At 49.2% G+C, this 27,757-nt stretch overlaps 6 protein-coding genes across 6 annotated transcripts, besides 3 other annotated features; all 6 read right to left on the reverse strand.

The window, feature by feature from the left end:
- Nucleotides 1–3,295: 3,295 nt before the first annotated feature.
- NFIA_103830 (sulfate transporter family protein) lies at nucleotides 3,296–6,691 on the reverse strand (the record flags this gene model as incomplete). Its single annotated transcript, XM_001266791.1, has 5 exons — nucleotides 3,296–4,477; nucleotides 4,525–4,758; nucleotides 4,815–5,014; nucleotides 5,064–6,407; nucleotides 6,460–6,691. The coding sequence occupies 5 exons, from the start codon at nucleotides 6,689–6,691 to the stop codon at nucleotides 3,296–3,298; spliced, it is 3,192 nt and encodes a 1,063-aa protein (XP_001266792.1).
- Nucleotides 6,692–7,600: 909 nt separating this feature from the next.
- On the reverse strand, nucleotides 7,601–8,391 carry NFIA_103840 (DNA replication protein PSF1; the record flags this gene model as incomplete). The annotated part of the gene is made up of 3 exons (XM_001266792.1): nucleotides 7,601–7,694; nucleotides 7,780–8,306; nucleotides 8,365–8,391. 3 exons carry the CDS (start codon nucleotides 8,389–8,391, stop codon nucleotides 7,601–7,603), a joined length of 648 nt encoding a protein of 215 aa, XP_001266793.1.
- Nucleotides 8,392–8,909: 518 nt separating this feature from the next.
- On the reverse strand, nucleotides 8,910–9,520 carry NFIA_103850 (uncharacterized protein; the record flags this gene model as incomplete). Its single annotated transcript, XM_001266793.1, has 2 exons — nucleotides 8,910–9,356; nucleotides 9,452–9,520. 2 exons carry the CDS (start codon nucleotides 9,518–9,520, stop codon nucleotides 8,910–8,912), a joined length of 516 nt encoding a protein of 171 aa, XP_001266794.1.
- A 1,202-nt stretch (nucleotides 9,521–10,722) lies between these two features.
- NFIA_103860 (HMG-box domain-containing protein) lies at nucleotides 10,723–12,364 on the reverse strand (the record flags this gene model as incomplete). The annotated part of the gene is made up of 3 exons (XM_001266794.1): nucleotides 10,723–11,985; nucleotides 12,052–12,123; nucleotides 12,176–12,364. The coding sequence occupies 3 exons, from the start codon at nucleotides 12,362–12,364 to the stop codon at nucleotides 10,723–10,725; spliced, it is 1,524 nt and encodes a 507-aa protein (XP_001266795.1).
- Nucleotides 12,365–12,858: 494 nt separating this feature from the next.
- Nucleotides 12,859–12,888: a microsatellite.
- A 2,340-nt stretch (nucleotides 12,889–15,228) lies between these two features.
- Nucleotides 15,229–15,255: a microsatellite.
- Nucleotides 15,256–22,257: 7,002 nt separating this feature from the next.
- NFIA_103870 (putative PHD finger domain protein) lies at nucleotides 22,258–25,071 on the reverse strand (the record flags this gene model as incomplete). Its single annotated transcript, XM_001266795.1, has 5 exons — nucleotides 22,258–23,439; nucleotides 23,495–24,337; nucleotides 24,402–24,621; nucleotides 24,684–24,781; nucleotides 24,901–25,071. The coding sequence occupies 5 exons, from the start codon at nucleotides 25,069–25,071 to the stop codon at nucleotides 22,258–22,260; spliced, it is 2,514 nt and encodes an 837-aa protein (XP_001266796.1).
- A 1,071-nt stretch (nucleotides 25,072–26,142) lies between these two features.
- Nucleotides 26,143–27,559, reverse strand: NFIA_103880 (Rcd1-like cell differentiation family protein; the record flags this gene model as incomplete). The annotated part of the gene is made up of 4 exons (XM_001266796.1): nucleotides 26,143–26,320; nucleotides 26,398–26,773; nucleotides 26,844–26,999; nucleotides 27,076–27,559. The coding sequence occupies 4 exons, from the start codon at nucleotides 27,557–27,559 to the stop codon at nucleotides 26,143–26,145; spliced, it is 1,194 nt and encodes a 397-aa protein (XP_001266797.1).
- Nucleotides 27,450–27,488: a microsatellite.
- Nucleotides 27,560–27,757: the final 198 nt, after the last annotated feature.

Here is a 27,757-nt window from a genome sequence, read left to right on the forward strand (position 1 = left end):
TCAGCACAAGGCAAAGAATAGCTCGGGTATCACAAGGGAAGAATGGGTAGAACGGTTCGTGGAAAACGAACAAAAGCGTGATAGCTTAGTTATCAGGAATGGAATGGAGAGGAGAAGAAGAGAAGAAAGGAAAGAGAGGGAGGGAGAGGAAGGAGAGAAAAAAAAAGAAAGATGAAGGGGGTAAAGGAGGGGGGTGAGTGGATGCAGCCTTGGTTGATGGTGCATCAGCCCAGAAGGGCAATGAGCTGCAGGGCGGTCCTCCTCACTATGGCCTGACTTGGTCTAGCCAGAGAAGAAGGACGATAATGATAGACATGGTTTATTGGTTAATTTGGTTACTATGGTACTACAAAGCAGTCCTTTGGGTGAAATTTTTCATGTTTGTCTTGGGATTGGGGAGCAGTTGATACCTGAATACTTTGGTACACTTAGGGGTGGCTCCATCTGCTCGTATACCCTTCTCTAGTTGGGCCCATCAGAGCTCCAGCTGCGGTGCTCAGGAGTAGAAATCTCTAGATAATTATCAAAGATGGATGGTCTTACCTATCCTTAACAAGGGACCCGTGACTGGGTTGTTTAACCTTTCCGGAAGCTTTATTGTATGTTTTGGATGCGCTGCAGGTGCGCAAGACTTTTGACCAACCCAAGGGCAATCCATGATGGAAGGTAATTTGTTTGGCTAGGGTACTCCGTACTCGTGAAAATTCTTCTTGGTTATCTTTTCATCTTTCTACTACGTACCTCCTTTTCGGCGCCATGATCCTCTGCTAATAAAGTCAAAAAAGGAGGAATAATGAAACAGTGGTGTAGTTAAGATGCTAAGGAGCACACTATGACAGCTAGTCCTTCAGACTAATTACTAAGGTCGCTTTCCGACTACGTATGTGGATAGCTTCGTGATCAACTCAAGGAAAATCTCAAGGAGCTCCCCTACCGGTCGTGCAGATAGATAGGTCGATATTAAACGGCTCTAGACTGCCTACGGAGCAACTAGGCCTTGCTTGGGCGGACCCATTCCGAACTAACCCACTTACTGTCCCTAAATTTTTGGCCCGATTCCAACTTAATTTTGGTCGGTTTTAGTGTCATTTAGCGGTGTTCTGTGAATTATGATGATGCAAAAATCCTTCAACTCGCGACTGGGGGGTGTGAGTAAGTACATGGCTCATAGGTACCGTACCAAAGGTGTTGTTGATCCCACAAAATTGAGCCCCAATAGCAATGTCGATGGCATCAAGAACAAGTCTTTGTGTGGCAGATTGATGCGATCAACAATCATGTCACCTGGCCCGTCAACCGTCGCTCATCTGTTTGTGGGACGCCAGCCACCGCTGGATCCTTTTGATCCATGGGTCTTCTTTCAGATCGTCCTCAGAATTGAGAGACGCTAACTACATGATCATATGGTCTGGTAGGACAGATAACTCTTCCAACATCTATGAATTATCAAGACATCCTCAGCATAGAGAAATATACAAAGGTATAGAGTGGTAAACAGACAAGAATAACAGTTTGACTACTCCGTCCTCCGTACTCTCTATTAAACACTTCATTTGATCCAAATCCTTGCGACAAACAGCAAGCCAACTACCAGAAGTAGCACCCCCCTGCCAGGCTGACACACCACACCCACCGACTCTCACCCTGTCCTTGCGGGATCCACCTCAAACGCTCTGCATTTTCGCCAGGGAACCTACACTCTGCATTATTTCCGATTCAAGGAGGCGATTGGAATTGAAACCCGCCGCCACCTTGTATTCTGACTCTACAAATCAGAAGCAGCGTCTTGGTTTGTCGTCGCACCGCGCATTTTGGAACATTCTAGTTATCTGGGCCTTCCAATCATTATCTATCTAGCCTACCTTTGAGAGGTGCGAGAGGTGAAAATAGGTTGCTGACTTGAGGGAGAGTCCACGCGCCTGCAGCCCCGTGACTCCCGCTGCGACCAACCACAACACGTTGACACCCTCCATGATCCATCCCATGTCGCGTATGGATGCACATGCTATTCCATTTACCTTGTCTACATTAGCAGTTGAAATCGTGCCTGTCATAAATACCAATGAGAGCCCAACGTGGTGAAGTACCTAATCTTCGTCGCTTTTGCATGGAAAATAAAAAGGGGGAGTGGATCAGGAACCAAGTAAAGCGAAAACGAAAATTTCAATAGCCCTAGCTCCAGGTTTATAGACCAGCTGCCCGAAACAGGAAATTTAGTTGCTTTCCAATACCGACCTTAGTCTTAAGTACTGTACTATGATAGTCTGTGTCAGGCAAAAAGAGCCCCACTGCGTAACCCGCTCTCTCTCAAGTCGCAAGTAGGCAACCTATCACATTCCAAGTCGCATCGCTCGCTTAAAGGTAGGTACCTAAGGTACCTACCTACCTTACGCGACGAGGCCAGCCCTATATTAGCATGACCCTGCATTTTCCGATGGCGTACCGGTCAACGCTTGGCTGTGACGTCGAGACTTGAGTCACTGAATACGAGTACAGATATTTAATAACTACCTTGGGAGTTACGGGGTGAGACTGGGACCAGAGCCGGTGAGAGGACAATCAAGATCTACGCGCTCTTGGCCGTTTCGAACCGTTTTCTCTTGTCGCTGGGGAGTCACCAGCTACCAGCTATCTACCAGTCACAATCTCCGACCAGGCGACGGGCCAATCATGCCACTACTGTCCAATGTCGATCCTGCACATCTGATGATCGCTGCTTGTCCTGTTAGCACTTAGCAGGTTTTGACCAGTTGTCGCCGACCTCCGTATCTATGGTGCAGGCAGTCTATCCTGAATTGCAGATTAGGGATAGAAGAGTAGGAGCTCTGTACGTCTGAGTATATGTAGACGCCAGTGTGCTAGATGCAGCAATCAAATACGTAGAGAAGACTACCTACATACGCAGGACCTAACCTACCCCTCAGTCATGCGATCTTGCCATGCATCGCATCATCTTGCATCAGAATACGGGATATGACGGCAATGATGGCATCAAAAGGCGTCAAGCATGCATCCGTCTAGTCTATTCATTCATGGCAATACATGTCTATGGTCTTTAGAGTTCAGTCTTCAAGCAGAATCACATTATCTACAGAGCCAGGAATCCCATTATACATGAAATAAGCTAATGCGTGTATTCAAAGTCTCGGATGACCGCCGAGATATGCAACGCTCAATTGCTTCATCCAATAACACCTTATATGTCAAAAAGTATGGTGATCAAGCCGCCATCGTCAAAACATACCTAAACATATTCGATTAGTTATTGTTAGCAGGCATGTTAGAAAGTAGGTGCTTACGATGTGATGCTGTCCATTCTCTCACTCGTCAATTTCAAGCTCACTGTCAACAATTCCTGCGCGATCTCGGGCTCTTCTTCCTTCAACTGCTTCCATTTTTCGGCATTCAGACACCAGGTCACGCAGTCCTGTTCCGCCTTGACCGTCGCAGTCCGTCGGGTTTCGCTGAAAAACGGCAGCTCGCCACACGGCCGTCCCGCCACGATCAGTTCGAAATAATGGCCTTGAGGTAGCTCATATTCAGCTCGGAGCATGCCAGACTCGAGGAGGTAAAACCCTTCAGGTAAGTCGCCCTCTTGGAACAGCACGGTACCTGCAGCATAGCAGACTCGATCAAAATATGGGCATGCCCTGAACCAAAAATCCTCGTTCTTGGTGGTGAGCCCCTGGAAGGTCTGCAGGAGCAAAGGGAGCGGCTGTCGCATCGCCGACCAGGCAACCGAAGCCATTGCTGCCGTCTCCTCCTCACGCAGAGTAGTCGTTGCAGCTTGCTGGAGGTACAGCCGGCGGGGAGAGCCAACAATTCCTTCAGCGGCCTGCAATTGATTCTGGGACACAGGAACTTCAAGATAAGGCGACGATCCGCTCTTCTTCCGTATCAATGCCTCGCGATGGTTGTAAAAGACCTTGAGGTAATCGTTCTCGCAAAATTCAAGAGCCGAATTGAGGTCTTTGAAAATCTCAACGCCGGTCTCGCTTGCAAGAAGCCCAACGTTCTGAAGACTCTTGCCCACTTCACTCGTCATATCAAGCCCGGATATAGTCATCTGCACATTGCGTCTTCGGAGAATCCGGTTTATACGCGTGAACGCTTCTGCCGCGGAAAAGTCCAGCCCGTACACTCGCGAGAAATCCAGGATGAGGAACCGGATGGGTCGTCTGTCGAAAGCTTCCTCTTCAATGAGTCCCCGCATGGTACTTTCAACGCTGACTATCGTCCCAAAGAATAGATAGCCAGCAAGCTTGATGATGAGTGTCTGCTGCCCGGCCTCTTTTAAGAATCGCTGCTGGATGGGAGGTCTCCTGACAGTTGAGCCTGTAATCTTGCCAGAAAATGTAGCCCTGATGGCTGACTTGCGCGAGGTTTGCACCACAAAACTCACGCATGCCAAGATGATTCCGACAAAAATGCCAACCACAAAGTCCCAAGCACCCATGGTGACGACGATAATGACGACCTGTACGAATCAGAAGGCGGCTCCTTGATGAGATAGGACTTACTTACTGTCAAGTATTCTAGTCGGTGCAATTTCCCCCACGTGTCGACCAAAGCTTCTTCCATCAGCTCAATGCCCAGCATGAAGATGAGAGCTCCAACAACCATGACGGGAATAAATCCAATAATCACCGGACCAACGACAAGAATACCCATTGTAGCAAAGGCAAGCATGATACCTGCCAGTCGAGAATTGCCACCGCTAGCGATGAAAAGAAGACTATTAGTGTATACAAGGTAGTTCTAGAGCTGCATGAGTATGTGAAATGAATGATGTCCCTTGAATTGCTCAACCATACCTGTATGCTTCCCGCGAAACCTGACAGTGCATTAGTAACGCCATGAGCGATGAGCTCACGATCAACACTGAGATTGTCCTCCCCAGTCGATATACCCAGTGCCGGTACATTGATTGGGACGTGAAGGACTCCGAAGAACGTCAATGCGAACATCGCTGGAATCGTATCAACGAATGCGGACCAGTCGACGGCCGAAAAATCTGAAGTAAGTCAATTCATGCTTGATTGGAATAGCCTGAAGGTACCCACCATAGAGCGTATAAAAGTGATACCAAGGGTTGGAAGACGACGGAGCGTCAAAGACCCATCCTCTGCTACGCAAGGTATCCATAGATACTCTCGCGCTGAATTTGACGATGTAAAAAACCACGCCTACCGCAATGAAATAACCACCGACTAGGAAATTGGACCGCACAAAGCGCTTCAAAACAAGAAAAGCAATAGCAAGCAACAAGGGTATCATCCAAAGCAGAAATGTATCCATATGAAAAAGCTTCTGCAAGGTTGGTCCGTTAAGTTCGAGAGACCCGGATAGTCGAGCAGATACCTCGACACCGGTCTGCATCAGAAAGAATCCTACACCGCCAATGCATCCAATCAAAATATGACGCGGGAAGAACCCGATGAGAGAACCAAGCTTGCACGTCCCCATCAGGAAAAAGACAAGTCCCGTAAGAACAGAACTGGCGGAGAATGCGAGAATGGTTGTGGCGAGGACAGATTTCGGATTGTCCTCGCCAACCCGAACTAGAATTGTCATGGCCATCTTGTGAAAGAATGGAACAACCTCGATCATTTCACTCCCGATACCGCCACGGAAGATTGACCCTCCGCATGAGAAGACCAGCTGAGCAATGACTGTGCTGACATAAAACATCGAGATTCCGTCTGACCCCAGATCAGAGAAGATAGGCTCTCCAAGCGGAAACAGGATCATTCCGTAGGAGAGCGCATCGAGGATATTCAGCAGTAGCCCGAGGAACACAGAAGGTAGCAGGCTGGCGGGATAAACCACCCCGTGCTGCCATACTGCTCTCCCATCCCAAGACTTTGGGCTTGCTATCAGACGAAGACAGCTTCTGATCGTTGCTAGAGCGTGAGGCTGTCCGCCCTGCTCGCGCTCTCTCAGTAAGTCCTGGCTTTCAATATCGTCTGCAACCCCATATCCATGGAATGGTTTAGATTGCGCCGTCTTATTCAGCAACGATGTCCGTTCAGTACTTGTGTTTTCTTCTTCGCCATCATTAAACAAGGGCCTTGGGTTTTCCACACCAGCCGCGTCTTTTGGGCACAGCTTACCTCCGTAGTGGTCGGTGTCGTCCCCGACCGATTCAGAGGGAGGACTGCGAATCATCTGAGTCAATACCGAGGAGCCGGTAGCAGGAGCGTGGATCGGTTCCGGTTCAACAATAGTCAGATCCCCTGCAGTGCTGTCGTAGCTTGACGAGGGTGCAGCGACATCAGTCTGTTGTTTCGATTGAAAGATATCCAGGCTTCGCGAAAGAGAGCTCCGTTCGTGAGGAAGCGATAGCGCAAACGATGCTAATTCGGCTGTTTGTTCTCTCAGACCCTCCGATGAATAGTGTGCCGGATCTAGACAGCCAGTTAGGACATCGAACCCCTCACAGAATTTCCTGTATCGTACCCTGGGGACCTTTGAAGGACCGATGGTAGAATGACCGAGTCGGAGTTCTGAAGCTCGACCCGCCGTGAATCGAAGGCTCGAGTCCTGAAGTGTCTGGATTACTGCCATGATTGGCCCGCTCGATCGGTATTTCTGTCACATTTGGAACAGGAGTGTCGACCAAAGATGGGCGACGGGGCAAGAATCCTGACGCACGAGAATCACTACGATCTCGACGTCCGATGACGCCCATCGCGAACCCGAACCGTTACTGCCTGAGCCACAGACAATTCGTCTATAAGAATGAAAAATGACGGGATAAATTGACGGCGAGAAGCCTAGGCTCCTTTCTCGATTTGCGTGCCGCACCCCAACGGCCGCAGACGAGCGAATGGGTGGGAACCCGAATGACGCAAGAATCAAGGCACAAGGAGCAATCGTGTTTTGATTACCAAACAACTGGGAGGAGGAGGTCTTCAAAAACCCGATGCATGAGGAAGTGAGTATGACGGAAGGTGACCAGTGTCATTGGGAGGAGTTATTCCATATTAAACCTCCAAGGCCGGAAGCTGCCCGCGTTATCAATCGTGGTCCGTGAGTTGACTAAAAAAGTTCTTTATCACCGGCTGTTATCATCATACTCCGCTGGAGGCGCTTTACCGCATTCTAGCAATTGTGGATCAGGAACTATGAGTAGTTCCTGGAATTGATCACCGCACGGATAAAGTCGTTATTATTATTGAGTAATCGCCTCCTGAGTTGGAACTTGAAGGTTGGGCAGAAACAATTTGAAATCGATTGATGATGTAGTATGATCGCCGTGGTTGATCAATGCATGAGGACGGAATATGCAATGCAAGCTTAGTCTGTCTTTGCTTCTTTGGACATACCAGCGGATCAATTGCAGTACTTGTTTACGTAGTAAGAAGCTACCATCAGCTACTTGATATGACAGCGGCCGTGGTTTTAATGTCAACTGGTTAAAATGGTTTACTGCATGACCCATTCAAATCACGGAACCATATTGAAAGCCCCGTACTCCGCATATGGGAATACCTCTACAAACTATACGACAATCCTTAGAAAGTTCAATGCACCGTATATACAATGGGTATCATCAAATCGTCAAAACCGCTAGTCTTTCATCATCGTCTGGTTCCAATCAACTCAGTCGCTCCAGGAACCCTTGTGCAATCAGCCGTTCCACATCGCCCTGTCGAACGTAGAGTTGACTGTTCTTCGTCAAATTGATAACCCTGTAAAACATCACACACATCAGCCCTGCTTTCAATGCATGCAGTAGGATTGCTCAGCCGACAGACAAGAGCAAAAACAACATACCCATACTCCGTCTGAATCTCCCCCGCATCCTTCAAAACCCTCACATCAATAAACAGATCCCTCGGCGGCTCCAAGCTCCCGGTGAGATCAATATCCGTCCACTGCCCCTTATACGCCGCCAACATATCACTATACTGCCGGAAATACTCCTCCTCCTCGGGACTCAGCGAGCTATGGGTCCCCGCCTGCGAACTCACAACCCCATGCGCCGCCGCCCCTTCGTCGGCATTCGGCTGCTCCTGCTCCAGCACATCAGCCCCCTTCCAGCAGAGCTCTTCGAGCTTCTCCGTGCGCACGCGGTGATATGCAAGGAGACAGCGCTTGTTGCGACGCGTGCAGATGTGATCGACTAGTAGGGCGCAGGCGGTCGCCGGGTCCGCGGAGGGGTTGAAGCTGCCGCCGAAGGGCTCGAGGAGGCGGGCGACGTCGCGGTCGAGATCGCGGACTTCGCGGGCGACGGTGCGTACCAGTTCGGTCTGGTAAGGGGGGAGGTGGACGAGGGATTGCGTGCGTTTGGCGTGTTGGACCTGTCACTGCTGTTAGCAATAGCGCGGGATGGAATTGGGGGTGTAAGACGCGGCGGACCAGTTTGTTTCCGAGTTCGCCGTACATGATCGTTTGTTGAGAACAACGATGGCTGATGGATGGATGGAAGAAGGGTCAGGATTCTAGGTGCTATTGCTGCTGTAATCTAATGCGTCTGACGATCGCGCTGGACGCGTGTGTCAATGATCGCCCGATAAGTTTATTCTGCCGGGTTGATACAATTCCGTGTGCCAAGCCTCGCGAAGGCGGTCATTGCATAAGAACCTATGGAGTAGGCACTTACAATCTACAACTCCTCTCTCACTGTATTATTCTTGCAAATGGATGGTGCATCATCTTGCGTAGGTTTGTCCAGTAATGACGAATATTGGATGCCTTGATTGGTATCAGGCTCAATATGAAGAATCAAAAGCACCCATACGACAACAGTAAGACAGCACGACGCAGTCGAGCACATATTGAGTTACAAGTTCATAAAGGGATCTTCAATGTATCCTACTAAGGATTCATGCCCTAAATCCAATGCTCCTGCGATATTCGGTCCTAGCCCATCACAAATGTTGGGAGGTCGCATATCCACGACACTACTTCGAGTTGACAACATACCCAAAGTTATCCAAAATCAACGTAACATCCTGACTCAACTTATCATCCTCCCCAGCCTTGAAGACAGTAAATCCCACCGTCCTTAGGTCCGTAAACCCCTCAAAATCCACTCTCTGCAACCGGGGCGTGCTCGCGTATTTCGCCGTCTGGACCTTCGGAATCCCCAGGTCGTTGTTCTGCGCGCCCTCGAACAGGACAGTACAGTCAACAGGCACCGTCTTGCCTTTCTGGTCCGTCACGCATGCAAAGGAGATCTTCTTGGCCTCAAAGCTATCCGCCGTCGGGGCCTTGCGGACGGAACCGAGGAACGTCCCGGGAGGCTTTGGAACGAGGGCCAACACGTTGGGGTTCTTTTTGGGTCTGTAGAGGGTTGGGGCTACTTTGGCGCGACAGGCGACTGTGAACTGGTCGCCGTATGAGAGGCCCTAGAAGGGATTGGGGTCGACGGGGCCGTGGTTCAAGGAGTCATACTACCTTGTCAGCTGTCATAAGGTGCCGTGGGAAGGGAAGAGACACTTACGCCAACGGAATAGCTTTGGGAAGCTGCGCATGCGAGAGTCGATAAGGCTGCTAGGATTGCGAGCTTCATGTCGGCAATTGATTTGGATACCGATCTCTCAGAGGGTTGAGTAACTTGAGTCTTTGAGTTTATACGGCTTAGAATGATCCGGGACTTTAACTGTCCAGCGAGGGTAGACTATTTATGTCCAGGAAAAGTAGGCATCACTATGTGCCCAGGTCCCAATCTTCCAACTGACGATGTGTCTCCTGTCCTGTGACTGGTCTGACTGAATTGTCATCACGTCGATTATCGACTTAGGATTTACACTTGGTGCATCTATTGAAGATCTCCGATCAATAGATCAGCGATCTGCAGACTGACCGAGAGTGATTGTCTCGTCACTAGGGTGATCTGTGGACATACATGCCTTATCACACACTCGAGGAGAGACAACAAAGTAAGGAAGCTCAGTAAAAGCATAATGCAGGAGAATCAATGACGGAATGCATTGACTCACAGTCTCAACAAAGATATATCCGACCTGGTGTATCAGCCGCTTTGTTCACCCGCATTGATCACCCGCAGTCGATTCCTCGTTCAAATAGCCTCGTTGACGGCTTGTGCATGTTCAGTGTTGCAAGGAGAACATACTGAATGTGTTAATGACGTAGACTTATATAGTGCAGATTTGGCTATGAACGAGTGGATCGGTGGATCTGAGTAGAGAAGATGCTTCCTGCCGATTGACTCCTGAAAGCACTATGGGTTCAATCCATGAAAGTGGTCACGATCCAATAGCTCTCTAGCTACAATCGACGGGAGAAGATACTGGTTACCGGAAGATTGCTCATCCTTGGACAAAATTGTAGCACTGCAGTGCGAAGAAGATGTTACAACGGAGAGTAAAGCCAGGAAATAACGACTTGCGCCAGTCACTCTAATGTTGTGTCAAAATCAAGATATCAACAACATAACTTGCAGGGATATTTCATGGAATATCAAAGGAAATTACCACCCAGAAAGAGATCAACTCCAACAGACACAAAGAGATATCACACAGACCAAAGAGACAGGAGCACCAGGAAAGCAGGGTATCATCAGTCCCACCATACTAGACTCTGCGCCTGTACAACTCCGACCCGTGAGTTTTTCTTCTAAATTACAAAAGGCCGGCCCAATGACAGAAAGAAATCAGAAAACACATCAGTAAGCATGACACGAGGCTCGTCTTCTCGTCGCAACAAGACAGGGACTCAAAAGGAAGCTGCCTTGAAATGTCACATTGCCGATCAGGGATATCCAGATGCTTGAGAGTTGATCCAGTGTTCGAATTCGCCATTGGAAGCATCAAAACTGGACTCGTTGTTGGTAGAATCCCAAGTATCGCGGCTATCCCCTAGAGTCTGCAGGCCTTGATGATAGGTGGCGCCGACATGGTATGTGGATTGCAGCGGAGAGGGAACAGGGACATAACAGTTACTCGTCGGGACTTCTTGCCAGATCGCATAGTGTGAGTGGTTGTACATAGCATGCTGACTAGAGTGGTCGCTTAATGACAGCAACTGAGGATCCAGCTGTCCATCGGGTCCAGTTCCAGGAGTGTTCTGGGGCTGAAGAAGGTCGTGGTGGGCGGCTCCAGGCAGCCCGGCCAGCGCCGTCGACGAGGTGAACTGGATGTCCTGGAGTCCAACATGTTTAAATCGAGAATCTTCAGTAGGAGGGCCTATGAGGTTTTGATGCATTGGCTGCTGGAGGTATGAAGAGGGCTTGGGAGCTGACATGCTGGGATGACTGGTCTGCCACGAAGAACTGTAATATGTCGTCGTGGGCAGCCCATGCTCTGGAAAGTCGAAGGGTGTCGAGTCGCGGCTGTTCCACCCATTGCTGTCGACCTCAGACGAGCCCACAGCATGAACTTGGAGGAACGCCGGGCTAGATCCAGAGGTCATCTCGCCACCATCCACGGTCAGCTGGTCGTCATCCGTTTCAGATCGTTTCTTCTTTTCCTTCGACGGAGAGAACTTGTACCCTGGGTGTGCTTTGAGATGATTGGTCTTTTCGACGTTCGCTAGAACCTCGTACTTCTCGCGAATCTCTGGCGTTTCGATGCGCCAGCTGTCGCCTGCGACCTCTGAAACGACCTGGTGGTTATTCTGTGCAAACCACTCCTTGGTCCGCTCGGCGTATGCAGACCGGTAGAGCATGAACGAGTTCATGGGTCTGGCGACTTTGCCATTCTTTTTGGCAACCTCCGCGTGACGCACCTCTTTGGGCCGATGTACCCAGCTGTCCATGTCTCTGAGGGGAACATGTGTCAAATGCTTGGTAACTTCACTTAAAGGACCAGGTAGCTTAGGTTTTGATTCCCGGTTGTTCGCCTTCTTGGCTCGGCGCCTAATTCTGGGAGGTTTAGCCACTCTTACCTTCCCAGGGGAAAGCTTCAAGGCTGATGAAGATGGCCAGCGAGGAGGAGTCGCTTCTAATTTGCTCGGAACAACTCCCTCGTCCGCGGCAGGAGGCGGCGTATTGATCTGAATACCTGAGGGTAGCATCTGTAGTCCATCAGCACATGCTTGGCTAGCTAAATGTGTCATTGAGAACGGGGGCGGAAACCCTACCGTATGCTGTAGTGGTAGAGGTGTTGAATACTCGTGGGCGACATATCGCGGTGACGACGAAGGGCCGTAGGTCTGATCAACAGTCAGTAGGTAATCAACAAGCTGGAAAAAGCTTCCAACTCACCATTGCTTGAGGCTTAAGCTCACTGTAGGCAGCTTCAGCGCTGCACGGCAAGCTAGATGTGACAAAGGGATTCTGGGAGCAATATAGCGAGTTGAGCATGCCACACTGTTGAGAAGCGAGATCTCCGTCGGTTGACTGAGGGGGAGAAGGAGGTTGGACGAATCTCGCAGTTGCTGCTGCAGCAGCCATGGTGGTAGCAAATCAGAGGTGACGATGGCATAGAGATGTTGGGAGGAAAAGTCGGTGATAGTGGAAATATGCGTCTGTAGGACGCAGTTGGAGTGGTTGTAGGACCTTCGTCAGCAATTGCAGATGCTTGAAAGGAAATCTAGAAATTTCCCCTTTCTGAGTCTTGTGCGAAGGCTGAGAAAGTCCGATTGTCAAAATGATACCCCTTGACTTAGACAAGCGGGGGAAACCACCTGGCGAGCCGGACAGAGAGACAGCCGAGAAGGTGAATGACAAGAACTTTATGATTAAGTAGAGGATGCTTAAGAGGCAAGTTGAGCATTTGAGGCTCTAGTGAATTGATGCCCCACAGCAACAGAGACCCCGAGAGAAGATGGAACGCTGTATCAGACAGCAATAGTCACTGTCGTTTGGAGACGGGTACCAGAAAGAGACGGAGCGGTAGAAGAGTACCACTGGAAATCAGCGATTAAGAGTAGAAGTAGGCAGGATAGATGGGACCAAGGAAAATGGGACCAAGGAAAAGAGAAGAGGGAGGATAGAGGAGGGGTATGAAGAATATTTTATGAAAGATATTCAGCAAACAGGATGGAAGGAGGGATCAATTGGAGGAGAGCACTGATTGATTGATTGACAGACTGATTGACCGGGGTATGGGGATGTGAACGAGATGGTGAATCTCAAGAGCCCCGTCGATCTTATTTAATATTTTAATGTCTGATCAGTGGGTAATAGTGGAGATGTATTATGGTTCTTCCATGCATGGAGAGCCAGACAGACACAGACAGACATCAGTCAGTCAGTCAGGAACACCTCTCTGGCTGGTGCAGTCCAGTAGGCTGAGGCCCTGAGTCAATGGCGGTGTTGCACCTGCTGAGAAAATCGAGCCAAAAATTGCTCTGGGCGCTGTCTTTGTTCCACTGTGCTGGGACAAGAGGAGACCGGGGGTTGCCAGTAATATTATCAGGTCGTGTTTCCTATTCTTTTCTGGTGTGTGTGCCCTTTGAAGGCTTGAACTAAACACACGCCAGTGGATCTTCCAAAGGATCAAAAAAAAGAAAAGAAAAATTAGGAAAATAATAATAATTATAATAATAAAGAGCCAGAACGAAAGGAAATGCGCCCCCCCTTTGTGCCAATTCTAGATGCAGATAGATGCTTTGAACTGCTTCTAGATCCCTTGTTGGTGAATCAGTATGGGACTGAGTGGCTAGAGTGTATGTAGGTACCACACTGGGGATGGAACTATCCATCAGTCATGATTTGATAGAAGTTGAATAATTCTAATATCCAAGAAAAAAGCAGAGGAAGATTCAATGAAGAATCTAATTTCAGGCTGGAAGACACAATTCTGTTATGAATACTTTTCTGTCTCTCTACATTGGACTGTTCTATGTTCAGGCATTATCTGGTATGACGGGGGAAGACCCTCGTATGGCTTTAATTCCTGGGATACCTGTCTACAAGTAACTGTTATGGTAATAAATGCGAAATTCTTTTAATTAGCTTCAGGAAAGTGACAGCACTTTAGTCATTGGATCTATCAGTCTCGAGACAGGATCAGAGGTAGAAACGACCAACGGGGAAAGGGGAAATCGAAAAGGAAAAAGACCCCCAAAAAAAGAAAAAAGAATCCAAGTTGACTGGTAGATACTTCATAAACCTACAGTAGATGTCGTCAATCCTTCACTATCCTGAAGTGTCAAACAGTGGTCAGTCGTAGAGTTTTTTTGAGCCATAGTACATACGGGGCACTAACTATCTATCCCCGACCTGACTGACAATTCAAAGTTATAACGTGAGACGCTACGGAGTATATACATGACAAATCTACAGGGTCTCATGATTTGTTTAGAAGTATAGAAGAGGAAGACGTTTCCAATCTCCGTGATGAGACTCAGATACCTATGTACTGATCATGATATTGGAAGCGACATTCCATGGGTCTGAGGATATAAACCTACATGTCATTGGAGTCTGTGGGTGGATATTTCAAATATAACATGAGGCGGTTACCGTACCTACTTCGTAGCTACTTAGAATCCCTCCCATCGAAAAGGCGTCTCGATTCCAGATCTACGTCGTATGGTGAGGAGACTTGAGGACTGGCCCATGGAACCGCACGCTTTCCACATGGCCTTTTTGGACCATCATAACTTCCAGCAAATCATCCAATCTAAACCATATGTAATAATGTACGTAGTCTCAAGAGGACCATGGACATTTCACCATTAGTTAACCAAATCGCGGCGGAATATGGGAACTTGAGATCATTCGATCGCCCTCGGGTCCGCCATTCTAGGAGATATGCTACCTGTATGTAGACGTCTTGAGTGGGAAACGGAGTTGCCGCTAATGTTGTCATTGATAGGTAGGTAGTTGGTTCGGGTGCAAGCAGTTCCGTGTTTGGAGAGGCCCCATAGTCGGACCAAACGGTGAGCATGGGACCGATGGAGACGGGGTTTAATTCGACCAGTTTTGTGGGGAGCTTGAGGTTAGGAGGTGAGAGGACTTCGCTCAGAGCCAGATTTGACAACATGTAGAATCCCTCAGTATCAACTGTTTCTTCTTCTTCTCTAACTTTTCCTTTTTCCTCTCAGTCGATTCTCACCTGAAGTCTGCCGAATGTTGCCATTCATAAATGCCGTGGCAGTAGTAGCTTAGCGCGGCTATTACTAGGCATTATTATTCAATTCGTGGTGGCTGTTATGACAATCTGCACAGTAAGTTACCTTCCTGCCACGAGGATCCCATTGGTGCTTATCATTGGGTGGGCCAAATTTGGGCCACACTAGTACCACAGGCTGGCTCTAGCAGATCGCCGATTCTTACCTTACTAGCGTAAGGTAGGTACAGATGTTTGTAAAAAAAAAAAAAAAAAGAAAAAAAAAGAGAGTCAGGAAGAGTTTCGTACCTTACCGTCCAAAAATACCGGTAGGCTGACGAACTGCTCCCCATCTTCGCCTCCCCTTTCGTCTAGAATATAGGAATTATGCATGTTACCCCTTGATCAACCCTGATCGATGTGCCTAAATGGCTTGCTATCCTTGCCGTCAGGTTCCTTACACTTGGACTCCTTCCAGTCACGTGTCGACTAGACCGTATGTAGCAGGATTGCAGGAACGAGTAAGTCCATAGCCTACCTTGAGTTGAGGAAGAACTTGGCGGGTTTCTGTACGCAGGTCGCATACAATGGATCATGACCATGCATAAGGTGCTTTACTTACCTGCCAGCATTCTCATTCCTTGATCTTGTAGTGATACCAACAAGTTGATAGTACATATCCTTGCAGCTTATTGGACTGTAGGAAGCCATAAGCATGTGGCTGTCATGTGTCAACCTGAAAGCGGTTACGGTACCTGTAGTGGATACCAGTCACAATCGACGTACCGAATGGTTTTTGAGGAAGCCTTACAAACTCTTCTGCTTCATCCATCTTCATTGGCCTATTTGTTGATTGTCCACCATATCAGAGTGAGCAGGCATACCGTCGAGTGGAGGCTTGCATGGACCCATGATCTGCGGCTGTCAAGTGGGCTGCTGTTGCTGATAGGCTTGGAAAGGCCCCATATGGCTTGCGCAGGAACCGAAGTGGCCCTGCATCAGTTCTTTGTTCGAGCTTAATCTAGGGACACAGGAACCTCTGGCCTTTGAGAGCAGGTATCAGCGCTCGACTCGAGATTCCCCAGCAACCTGAAGTGCTGGGTTCCCAATTCGATCTCATGTGGATGCAGTCCGTGTCGTCTATTTTTACACAAGGCTTTCATGCACTATTGTGGGCAGGGCTGGTTTCATCAAGGATCTCTGCCTCAAGGTGAAAGCACTCATTGTTGAGGTATCTTGCAAGTTTCAGAGTGGTTCATGACTCCTGCAGGGACGCTTTGACCGCTGAGTTCATGTCAGCCCCGTTGGTGTCACCATGCAGGTCCTTGGGCAAAGCCTCCTCCAAAAGGAAGGGGATTGGCAGCAAGGATGATCTGGTAGGACAATCTCGACAACCCCGGGTGTCTGACAAGCTTCTGGAACATCACTAGATCTGCGCCAAGAAGCGAGCTTTTCCCATTCCGTTGAGTGTAGTATTTCGAGGACAGCAGACAGAGCCAAGCCTCGATGGTCTGGTGACAGGGGCCGGTCAAATCGCTGGTCTCAACCATGGCGTTCATCACCACATCTTGGTTTGTTGCACCCTGAATGGATTAATGGCTTCTTTCCTCACCAAATCCGGCGAACCTAATAATAATCACGTTTCAGGTTCGAAGACTGCGCCTCTTCTCCCCAAACATTCAACGTTGAATATATGTTTGAAACAAGGTTGTGAAGAATAGGATTCCATTTACGGGGCAAATGGCGGGAAGAGAAAACGAAGGAGGAATCTGGGTACGAGCCACGGAAAGCTCCTTCCAAAAGTCGCCGATCAAATGTCCCCGAGCACATGGCAGGATCAACTTTGGGGAAGAGGCTATTGACTTTTCGGCGAGTCAGACAATTGGCTAAGGACTCAGGATTCCATGATAGGCTAGATGGCTCTATCAGGAATGTAAAGCAAGCGGACATCAGAGATACCGCCAGTCTTCCTTCGTCTTCTTGGTCCCAGATATTTTTCTGGAATATCGCTTTTCTTGGGAGATTAAGAGTGGTCAAAAAGGCGATTAATGGACACAAGCCAACGGCCGACAAGGATCTGTACTCAGGATTGCCAACTGGATGCTGCTATTGTCCAGGGACTCCAACCAGATGCCATCCTCCATCAGGCACAGCAAACTGAGAGACCGGTAGAGGAGTAGGTATTCAATGGAAAACACCCACATGAGCAACCGCATTGCCTGTTTCTGGACTAGCTATCACAGTTTTGCTTCTGCATGCCTTCTGGTCAAACTTTTCACCTGAGCGACGTGTGTCAAAGTATGGGGAGTGAGAGATGCAAGAAAGTCTGTTTGGCACTAAGTCCTTTGGCATACTACTTCCATGGTCCCCTCAAGCTCAACCACATGGCAAGCGTATATCGCCGAGCAAGACCATCGCGACCTGCGCTATTGATGGCTCGATTGGAGATAAGGTGCAGGGTGGCTGCGATCAACAAAAACGTGGCCTCCCAGAAACATGTGGTTGTGGAAGGGAAGCCACCACAACCATCGTCAAAGCGCCAGAGTAGGCTCAATCCTAAGTTTCGAACCTTATGCCACGAGGTATTTCTGGTAATCAGAAGATGGAAAAGGCAAGAAGGTAAGTCGCCAGGAGAGGGATGCGCACAGTTGAGTAACAAACAGGGCGTTGGGCCAATATGATTGGTGACATAGACAACACATCCTGCGCCTCGAGGCGAACTTTCCTGCTAGATTGCGGTGTGATAGCACATTAGTTGGCTCACTGAGTGGCAGCGAGGTCAACAAGTCTCAAGCGATAAACCGTGAGTGGTGGTAGTGGTGGTACACCGGCCCGGATAGCTCGAGGATGCTTTCCCTGCTCTCACGTCTGCCGGCTGTACCGGCCGTGAGACTCCACGGTGCAGAGTTGGTCCTACCTTGAATCTACAGTTCTACTCCGTGTGGACTATGGAGCAACGACATGGCGATCCTCCGCGTGGGTCCGATATGGTTTGACAAAACAGTGCGGAGTACATGGTTTCTTATCCAACCTTAGATGGCAGAAAACGCTTTGTCACTCGTGTGGACAGTGTCGAAGCTAAACACGAGGATAGACAAGGCTGGACTCATGGAGCCGGGTAAAGTTGGGAGAAACACAGAAGGACTCGAACGACGGTACGTACCAAATCACCTGCCAGCGTTAGAGTTATCCGTCCAAGCCAGCCAAGGTGCAAATCTCTATTGGGCAATAAATGAATGTGCGGCAGGTGCCTGGTTCCCGTTCATCCATCTCCCTCGATGGTTCGCATCCGCGCGTCTACTACATAGCGGAATCCTAAGTCTCTCGACATAAGGTTAGTGATAAGAAGATGCATTGAGTTCGTCCTTACGGCTCTTGCAGTCTTACTAATAAATTTTCTAGCAACGGACTTTAAGGATCTTTGGATATAAGAAACGCTCAGTTTAGCAGTCGGAGTACTCGAGTGTAGCATATTGCCCGTAAAGTAAGGCATCCACTAATGAGGCCAGAGAGGGAATAATCCTCGGCCTATCCGACAGTCGAATCAATCAACTCCACCAAGCAAAATGCTGGAAAGAGTGACAAATTGCGAAGCTTGAGTCTAAACCCTACCCTTCCATGCAGTATCGTCACTGAGGATTTAAGGGCAACCTTTCATCGTTTTCGAGTCATGTGCCTTGCGGCCTGACCGGTCAGTCTAAGGCGCTGGTAATGGTAAGGATGTGATACATGGTACATTAGGAAGTGTCTCGACGTTTGGACTCATGTATAAACCCTATCTTATAGCACAGGGATGTCCGCGGCCTGTGCGTTCTGTTTGGTGCCATCCTCGTCATGATGTACTTTGCATATGCAGGGATGTCTTGACTCCTGACTGCCGCGCAAAGTTACAAATTCATCCCAACCCTCGTACGAGCTCGTACGAGCTTAATCTGCGGCTGACTCGAATTCAACTCTGTATCAGAATAGCGTGACTTCGGCGTCTATGACATACTTTCGGGTATGAGGCATATGTGACGATGCGCAGATGCTCCAGTACGGAGCAGCCAATGAATTCTCCCTATGGAGTAAGGTACCTTAGTAATAAGGTTGTTTAGTGGTATCATTATGGTGCGGTGACATGGCTTTCTATTGGAAAGCTCTAGTGGCCCGAGTAACCTTGACTTCCAGTGACAGATAACTGACTGCTGACTTCTAAGCATCATCACCTTCAATACTGGCTTGTCAGTGGTCGGTGGCCAGTGATCAGCGGCTTCGTCGTCTATTAATAAGCAGTTTGCCTTTCAATCGGATTCGAACAGCCGCCTCGAGTGGACGGATAAAACTTGGTTTTGACATCTAAACATCACTAGTACGAACTACCATACGGAGTATATGCCATAGTCTGGCGACTCCACGCCGTTCGGAGTACTCCGTACACTCCACGGTCTAGATCAATCCGCATACCTTAATAGTTCGACCTATGGAGAAATATTAGGTTTTCGTGCCATGTAGGTTTTGATAAGTTGTTTAGACTTTGGATCAGCTGCAGCACTTTGTTTATCAATCGATGGTGTATCAAATATTGAGCAATCGCGCGGCTAACGCGTACTGGATATTTTATTCCCTGCTATCAGTGCCCTCTTCTAGTAATCTAGTCAACTTTACGGCGTACGTATCCGTAGTTCGAAGCGGAATTGGAACTCCATCCGGACCCCGCTTGGAGACTTTTGGCCTGCAACCCGTGTTGCTTCTTAAGCCCAAAGTACTTACTCCAATCTGTACGACCAACCAATTCCTGAATGTATCCATGATACTATTGGATACTGTCCATATCATTCTTCCGTTCTGTTTATCTGGCACTGCTATTACAGTTAGACCATGTGCATGAGGATCTGCCTACCCTGTACAGGCTAACGACTTGAGCAAGAGACAGGCATCACGGCGGTAGAGTATGGGACTTGATCACACCTACAAGCCTACAGTTGAAGCAGTGGATGCTTCTAGTCTAGTACGGAATTACTCCGTACTCTGAACTCCTTGCCTATGTCGGCATCAGCATGTACTGTTTATCTACTCCAATCGATTACTAACTAAACAACGAGCACTAGTATCCACGGGGGTTACGGGAACCATTCCAAAGTGCCCTTCCCCGAGTCACGAATACGATCTGAGAACGAGGGCTGTCACTGTCAGATTTTTGAATTCAGACGATCTTTGGATCGTGAGCTGCATCACGGCCGGACCATCACCCGCCATCATAAATCTAGGCGTTTCGTCTTGCTCCACTAGTCCCTCCTGGGATGATATAGCCGAGTACCCTAACCCAACCGTGCCCGTAACACGAGATACCACTCATAAGACTCATGACCAGAGCCGATAGCCGACGTTACATTCGATAAGATATTCCGCCAAGCATACATGATTTGGAATTATTTCCCTCGAGTGAGTTTTACCTACATCCATACTTTCATTAGTTGGAGTGCGGAGTACACCCTACTAGACACTCGTTGATCATGAAGTGCTTGCATCCATGTCCTGCAGTGGAAACTTGAGTGCCTGTATCCTCGTCTATCCTCCGGCAAACGAATGCAGAGAGAAGAAAAAGCAAAGACGGGACAAAAGTACCAGCAGCTGCCAGGCTGTTAATCAGCCACCCCCGGTAAGCTAACAATGATCCATCATCCATCCCGTGCGCACTGTGCGTTACACATAATAGTCGATACACTAAACCGACAGCTTGATTGATTCCAAGAATTGATCGAATCAGATCGTCTAAACTATCTACTTTGAACGGTTAGTTTTCATGGCGGAGTGCTGACCATCTTATTAGAACAGGACTCATTATCCCTGACGATCGATTCAGGGGAAGCCCGGACGGAATTAGACCCTCGTACTCCGGTATGAATGGTGCGGAGCACCTATGGGCTATGGAGTACTTCCCCTAACCAGCAACGTTACACGAGCAAATAAAGTCCAAAAGTCATCGGCAGCGAGCAACATGTCACAGGCCTACGGAGTATCCGTACATCACACACTCAATCACCACAGGCTAAGCTCAGGGACTTGCTTGCCCTACCTCCTAAACAATGCATATACACCATGCGAGGAGCAAGCACAATAAGGCGATTGTCCTGTCCTCCATCCCCATCCCTATCCCCACCAGCAGCACATTCCCGTCAACAAGACCAAACCCATCCAGTCCGATTTGAAATGCGCCATCCAGCTCATGAATCGATCCAGACGGACTCTACCCTTTGCTCCCGGCGCAGTGGGTGTGCCAGGGTCTCGCTGTTTGCTACCTGCGCAGAAAACCCATTCCTGTGTCTTTGCTATTGTCTATCTGCTTAGCTGCAGCCATCCCATCTCGGCCCAAGAATGGGGTTGCCCCTGCGCTATAGGTGACCGGTATATAGATTGTAGGCTGCCCTGGTTTACTGGGATCCTTTGATTGTACCTGAGACAGGTATGCAGCTGGCCCGATAGGGGTTCGGATTCGTTCGGACTTTATGGTTGGAGTCTGCGCCTGAGGCAACGGGCAACCAGGCAATGCAATACTGCTCCATATAGAATTGAAGCAAATTTGAAGGAATAGTCATGATTGCGTGTTCATTTTCTGCCTTGAAACTGAAGCCATAACCGCATCTATTGAAACATACAGAAAGAACCATCCGATCCGTCAACCTCTATAAACTCCTCAATTAACCCAGTGCAACGTCTGACTGTATTGCAAAACTCCGTGGATGTGATTCAAAAACCCATCCGGCCCAGGCCAGAAAAAGATGTATCCAGGTACGACAGAAGCGAAGATCAATTGATACAGTGACATGTTGTCAAAAAAGCCTAAAGGCATTGCTGCTCATCGGCCGACCGACCGATGCGGAATTTCAAAAGTCGTCCGAAGGTAGTGCTTCGATCCTCTGATATTTCAGAGGTCAAATTAACCTTGCAGACTAGAATTGACGATCCGCAGATGGTGGTCAAATAAAGAATATGACTTTTCCGTTTGCAGGTGTTGGATAATGTCCATTTGCTGGGGCAGATGTTTCCGGCCTCTCAGTATTCGCCCATCAGAGGAATAACAGCGCCAACATTTTAGTAAATCTCCACCGTCGCGGATTTTGAATTTGTTTCAGGTAAAGAAGGGTATTGTTTGTCGAAAGATCCAGAAATGCAGCACACTTCGGCCATGATGCAGTGTAGAAAGTGGTACGAAATCCGATATCAAAATGGAATGTGGAACCTGAACCCGACAAAGAATAAACGCCTAATTCCAATTCACCACCTAATTTATGTTCTGCCGAGCCGCCTATGACTGTGATTCGTTGTTCCGACTAAGAGCTGATGGGCTTAAAGGAGGTATCCTATTGAGCGAAGGGGATGACATGGTGGAATACTGGCCGTTAGACAGGGAGTGAGGCTGAGACTGGAACATCAGAGCATTTTCCCTTTGCCGACGCTCTTCCTGTTCAGGAGTCATAGATTTCACAGGAGGTGGAATGGGCGCGTCAGGCGAACTTCTGCCCATCAACTTCGGGCTCGGCTCCAGTTTCTGAATTGGAGGCAGGATTGGGGCCCCAACAAGGCTGCCCGAGGTCATGGGTCGCGGAGACTGCTTGGTTGGGCTGATGCCAGAAAACGGTACACCATGCGAGCTCTGCGGGGGCGAGGACCTGCTGCCACTAGGAGTTGCCGCTGAGAAAGATGGCCGACCGCTGTGGATCGAAGAAAAGGAGGCATTATTGCCAGCGTCGGGCCGCGGAGCCGCTCGATGTGGTCCAAAGGGCGTCCAGGGAGCTGACACGTCCGAGGGACCTGTAGGTGGGAATCCCGCAAGCGGACCAACATCATGATTGCCCTGGGTGGGAGACATTGAAGGACGGTTCTGAATAGGCGAGGGAAGACTCGGGCTCTGAGCTGAGTGGGCAGACGACGGCCGGCCAGAATGCAAAGAACTGCCACCAAAGGTGCCTCGACCGATAGGAGGGAGATTCGTAGCTTGTGAGATGGATGGCAGCTTAGAAGGCAGTCCCTGAGACGAAGGCCCAAAACCATTCATGCCCTTCATTAGCGACGATAAAGGCCGAGAGCCGCTAACAGGAGCTGACTGTCCGTGGGTGACGTGCTGGGGAGGACGTTCAGGCGATGATGGCACTCCAGCTACTGCCTGAGCTGTACTTGAAGATGGAGCGTGTGGTTCTACCTTCGGTGGCTTTGAAGGAGAACTCATTTGTGCTGTTGCGGCGGCATTGGTTACTTCCGAGTCTTGATGATGGTGGGTAGCCAGAGCAGCAGCGGACGGTGGTGAAGAACCGATTTTGAACTTCAAAGGTGGGAGTTTTGGCAACTTCGCCTCTTCCTCCCGTCGCTTGCAATCCTGACAGATGAAGTGGAAATCTTCGCGCTCGGCATCATGCTGTGCAATACCTAGACACTTGCTATGCTGCCATACATTGCACTTTTCACACGCTACGCTATGTGAGCCATCATCCTGTTTCCTTGTTAGCAAGGTGCGGTTGATACAATCGAGAATGGCCATTTCATACCCAATTTTCCCCATGGACTCCACAACCTGAACAGTCGAAAATCCAGTGATCATCTGACTGAAGCTCCTCCAAGCTTTTCCTCTGCTTCTCCATTTCAGCCTTAAGCTGCCTTTCTGACAGCCTGCTCTCACCCCTTTCAAGTCTCTCCTGTTCTTCTGCAATTCTCTGAAGCTCGGCTTCATGCAGAAGACGCTTTCGTTCCCGGTCTTTGATGCGCTGCTCACGCGTCATCATCCGAGTGCGTCGTTCTTCCTCCATCTTCCTCAGCCTTTCCTCTTCCTTGCGCGCCGCGGCCAAATCCGCCTCGTACTTCCGAGCTGCTTCGGCTGCCTCTCGCTCTTGCCGCTCCCTCTCTGCCTTCTGAGCGAGTCGACCAGACCGTTTGGCGCCTGCAAGCAGCTGCATGTTCAAGAGCTCCTTCTCACGCTTGGCTCGCTTCCGCTGTAGAGCTTCTTCCTCCCTCTCGATGACCGGTAGCACATGCTCCACGATCCTATCCCGCAATATCTTCTCGTCGGGGTCTTTGGTCTTGCGAATCGTGTCCAAGAAGCGGTTATAGTCCTCTAATGTAATGGCGATGCATTCCCACTTCATGTTTTCGAAGGGATCTTTAGCGACGCCGTCATCGACATTGACAGTGTCTTCACCGAACTCTTCAATCGGCGCCGCGCCTGATACTTTTCGTCGTTTGGAGGCTCGTGATGCTCTTGCGCTTCGGCTCTTCGGCTTCGACTTGGCAGGCTTCGGGGGAGGGATATCAGGATCGGTGCGACGGTACAAACGATTGTCATCTAGAACGTAATAGTAGCGGCCTTCGCGGTCATAGCCTAATTCTTCAATGCGCTGCAACGTATCAGCATTTCTGTGGGAGACCAAGATCGACAGCTAATGGCGGGAGATTACCCACCCATTGTGTTTGGTCAATCTCTTTCTGCTCTGGCATCTTCTCGCGGATGCGATCGGGGTTCCAAAACGTCCAAATGGACAGTTGATGGAGAACACGAAGCTTTTGAAATACATCAAACTCCGAGAACTTGTTCGGGACCTCGTCGTAACCGAAGGGGGTGGGCAGGTGGGGAGCTTTGGCATTGTATTGGCGTCGCGTATACTCGTCAAAGTTCTCGAACCTAGATTCAAGACCTCCTGTCAGCTGAGGAAACATAGGGAAAGGAAGAGACCATCCACATACGTAAGACCTCGATGCGACGACACCCATTTAAGAAGACAAAGTCCAATCTCCATGAGCTTTTCCGATGGTTCAGGCTTGAGGCATTCGGTTTCCAAATCCTAGCAAGGGAGGGAGGACCAACAATCAGCTTTTGTAAGAAAGACGGGGGACAAATAGCACAAATCCGTCGCTCGCGGGATACGGAGCTGCGCAGGAGCATAGGAAAGATAACACTCACATCAATTCCAAAGTCTTCGTCAATCTTCACGACTTTACCAAAAATCGCAATATACTGCATGAGGTTCGCAAACTCCCAGCAATTTCGGAGACGGTTCAGCAAGCCATTTTCTTCAGAAGGCTGCTCCGGAGCACCGTCCACCTCGGAGCGGGTGCGCTTTCGCGATACCATGGCGGCGATTCAGGACCATTCAAGGCGCCGCAGCGCAGTTGGGAATTCAAGAAGGTGCGAGGTTCAATGCGTGGGACAACCTGATCTTCTGCCCAGATTTAGAAAACTGAATCTGTGAGATAATTGCCGATTGGCGTTGGATGAGTATTAAGGACTTCAGTTCGTCCCCCAGGAAAGTGTTGTAATTGTCCTGGCTGGAAGGGCGGCGGGCAGACACGGCGGAAGTTTTTCCAGGGCGCGAGACGGGTGATGAGCTCAGAGGGAGGCGCGTCGAACCTGGGGACGCCGTCAGGTGATTGTGGTCCAGGCTAATTACACCCGATAAGGCACTCCACACTCACAGTAGATCGTCTTTCTGTATGCTCAGAGAGTCAAGTTCTCAGGAAATGGGAAGTTGTGAATCAGGATGAAAATATAAAGCATTCAAAAGAGGAAAGATGCATTGAATGGGGTTGTTCCACAGAGTTCCGGGGCAAACATTGGAGTTCTCAACACTAGTTAATTGCATATCTCGCGAGAAACAGTTCAACCAGCATCCATCATGAACAAAAACTTATATATATTGGTATCTCTTGCTCAAAAGAGGGTCTATCTCAATGGTATACGGATTGGTAAAAGAATCATGAATGAAGAGAAGGAAATGCGCAAAAGAGAAGATAGCGCCCAACCATATCCACGCCACCGAGCCTTGTACCATTGCAATGAAAGATCAGCAGAACCCGTACAAGAAGGCAAGAACAATGAAGAGGACGAAATGGAAACCAGAGAATTGATACACTCGAACACAAAAGATCACTCAAGCACCAAGTCACCGAAATGAAACCAACTCAGATCATCACAATAAAAAAAAGTGAAAAGAAAATAGAGGAAAAATAGAGCTTTTCTTGAATCGAAACCATAGCCTCATCGATCATGCCCCTCCCTTTGCCTTCTTGTTTCAATGTGTAGAGATTGCCATTTTGAACACTATTTGCGCCGTGTGATCCGTCTTCGCCTAGAAACCGTCCCATGCATGTCGTAAGGTGGCAAATATACCAAGCATATTAGATGAGGAAGGATACTTTTCGTCGCCTACATGGTGACTCCTGGAGCGCCGTCGGAAACATTATCAGAGAGATTGATGAGAAGCTGTGCAAGGCAGCGTTTCGTGGCCGCATCGTCGCGGAGTACAGAGGAGAAAGTGGCGTCGCGGAGCGGTTCGGGGAGGCACTGGCGTAGAGCTTCGCGAGCCCTGCTGTTGTCGCTGAGTCTGATACGATATTAGCATATGGGAGTCGGATCGGCAGGCCATTGCGAGAATATGGGGACTCGGAGGTCTAGACTTACCGAAGGAAGCAGCGGACAACATGTTTCAGCAATCTCACAGTCTGCTGCTCCACAAGCTGGGTGACCATATTGCTCAACACTGTTCCCACAGCATAAAATCGTTCGTATGTAGCGCAAATATATGCAAGACCGATATCATCAAGAAGGATTTTCTGTACAATGAAAATGGCGACGGTTTTACTAAGCTCCGATCCTGTCTCCATGATGCGAAGGCACAGAGGGATGATCTCGGTCGTTAGGAGGAAGTTGATCACATCGGACGAATCATTCTTTACCAACGCCCCGATGACTCCCAGTGAAGTAAGTCGCAGGTATTCAAAGGGTCGAGACTTCGAAGTTGTGTTGAGAAATGGGTAAAGAAAAAGAGGGATGTGAGCTAGAAGGCGACGTACTCATCAGCGATGCTGTCTCTCAGTGTACGCAAATAAATCACGGTGAGGAAATACCATTCAGAAAAAGAGTGCGAGTCTCGTTGTGAGAGGCAACACATTGTAACAGAGCCAGCGCATTGCAAACTCGATTCGACGCCGCAGCGGTCAACTGGGAAGGGTTCAGCAGGGGGTAAACGGAGATAATTTCCTGGAGCAGAGCGGTCATGACTCCTTGGAGAGAATGTTAGTACTGAGCGTCCAAGTTATGCACTCCGCAGAACCACGGGCGATAAGTCTGAGATCATACCGAATGAATGCCAGATGACCAGCGCCAACTCGGGAACCTGCTCCCTCTTCTTGCTGAGTTCCATCAGGGCCGCCTCCCGACGATTCGGATCAAGCAGCTCTGCAACCCAAATGAAGACCTTTCTGTTCTCGTCGCTGATGCCACCATCCATGACCGACACCGCACCGGACAAAGCGTTTTCTCCATTCAAGGCTCCGGCACCGGCACCTTGCGCAGCGTTCCCAGCACCACCGTTTCCAGCCATAGCGATGCGATTATAATGTTGCTGTTGAGCGGCAGCCGCTGCGGCGGCAGCAGCCTGAACTTGAGCATGTTGAGCCACCAGCGACGAATGCTGCTGTTGGGCTTGGTGTGGATGGGGCTGGGCCGGATGATGCTGTTGCTGTGGCTGTTGCTGCTGCTGCTGATGCTGCAGCCAAGAAGGATCAGCCTGGGGATACTGATGCTGGTGGGAAAAGACGTGCTGAGACTGTGTCTGAAGCATGGCGGGCCGACGAAGGATCGTAGTACCCTAGGCGACTAATAGAGATGGTAAAGCGTCGCGAGGATAGGATAGTTCAGATTGTCAAGCAGGAAACTCGGAAGTGTAATTCATGGATAAATCTCTGCTGACAGGAGTCAGATGTAGCGTTGACTGGTAGAGGTTGTGGTTATAATAGGAAGCAGAAGTCGGGAGTGATAG

Source organism: Aspergillus fischeri, genomic scaffold (genome assembly GCF_000149645.3).
Source record: "Aspergillus fischeri NRRL 181 1099437636245 genomic scaffold, whole genome shotgun sequence".
NCBI lineage: Eukaryota > Fungi > Ascomycota > Eurotiomycetes > Eurotiales > Aspergillaceae > Aspergillus > Aspergillus fischeri.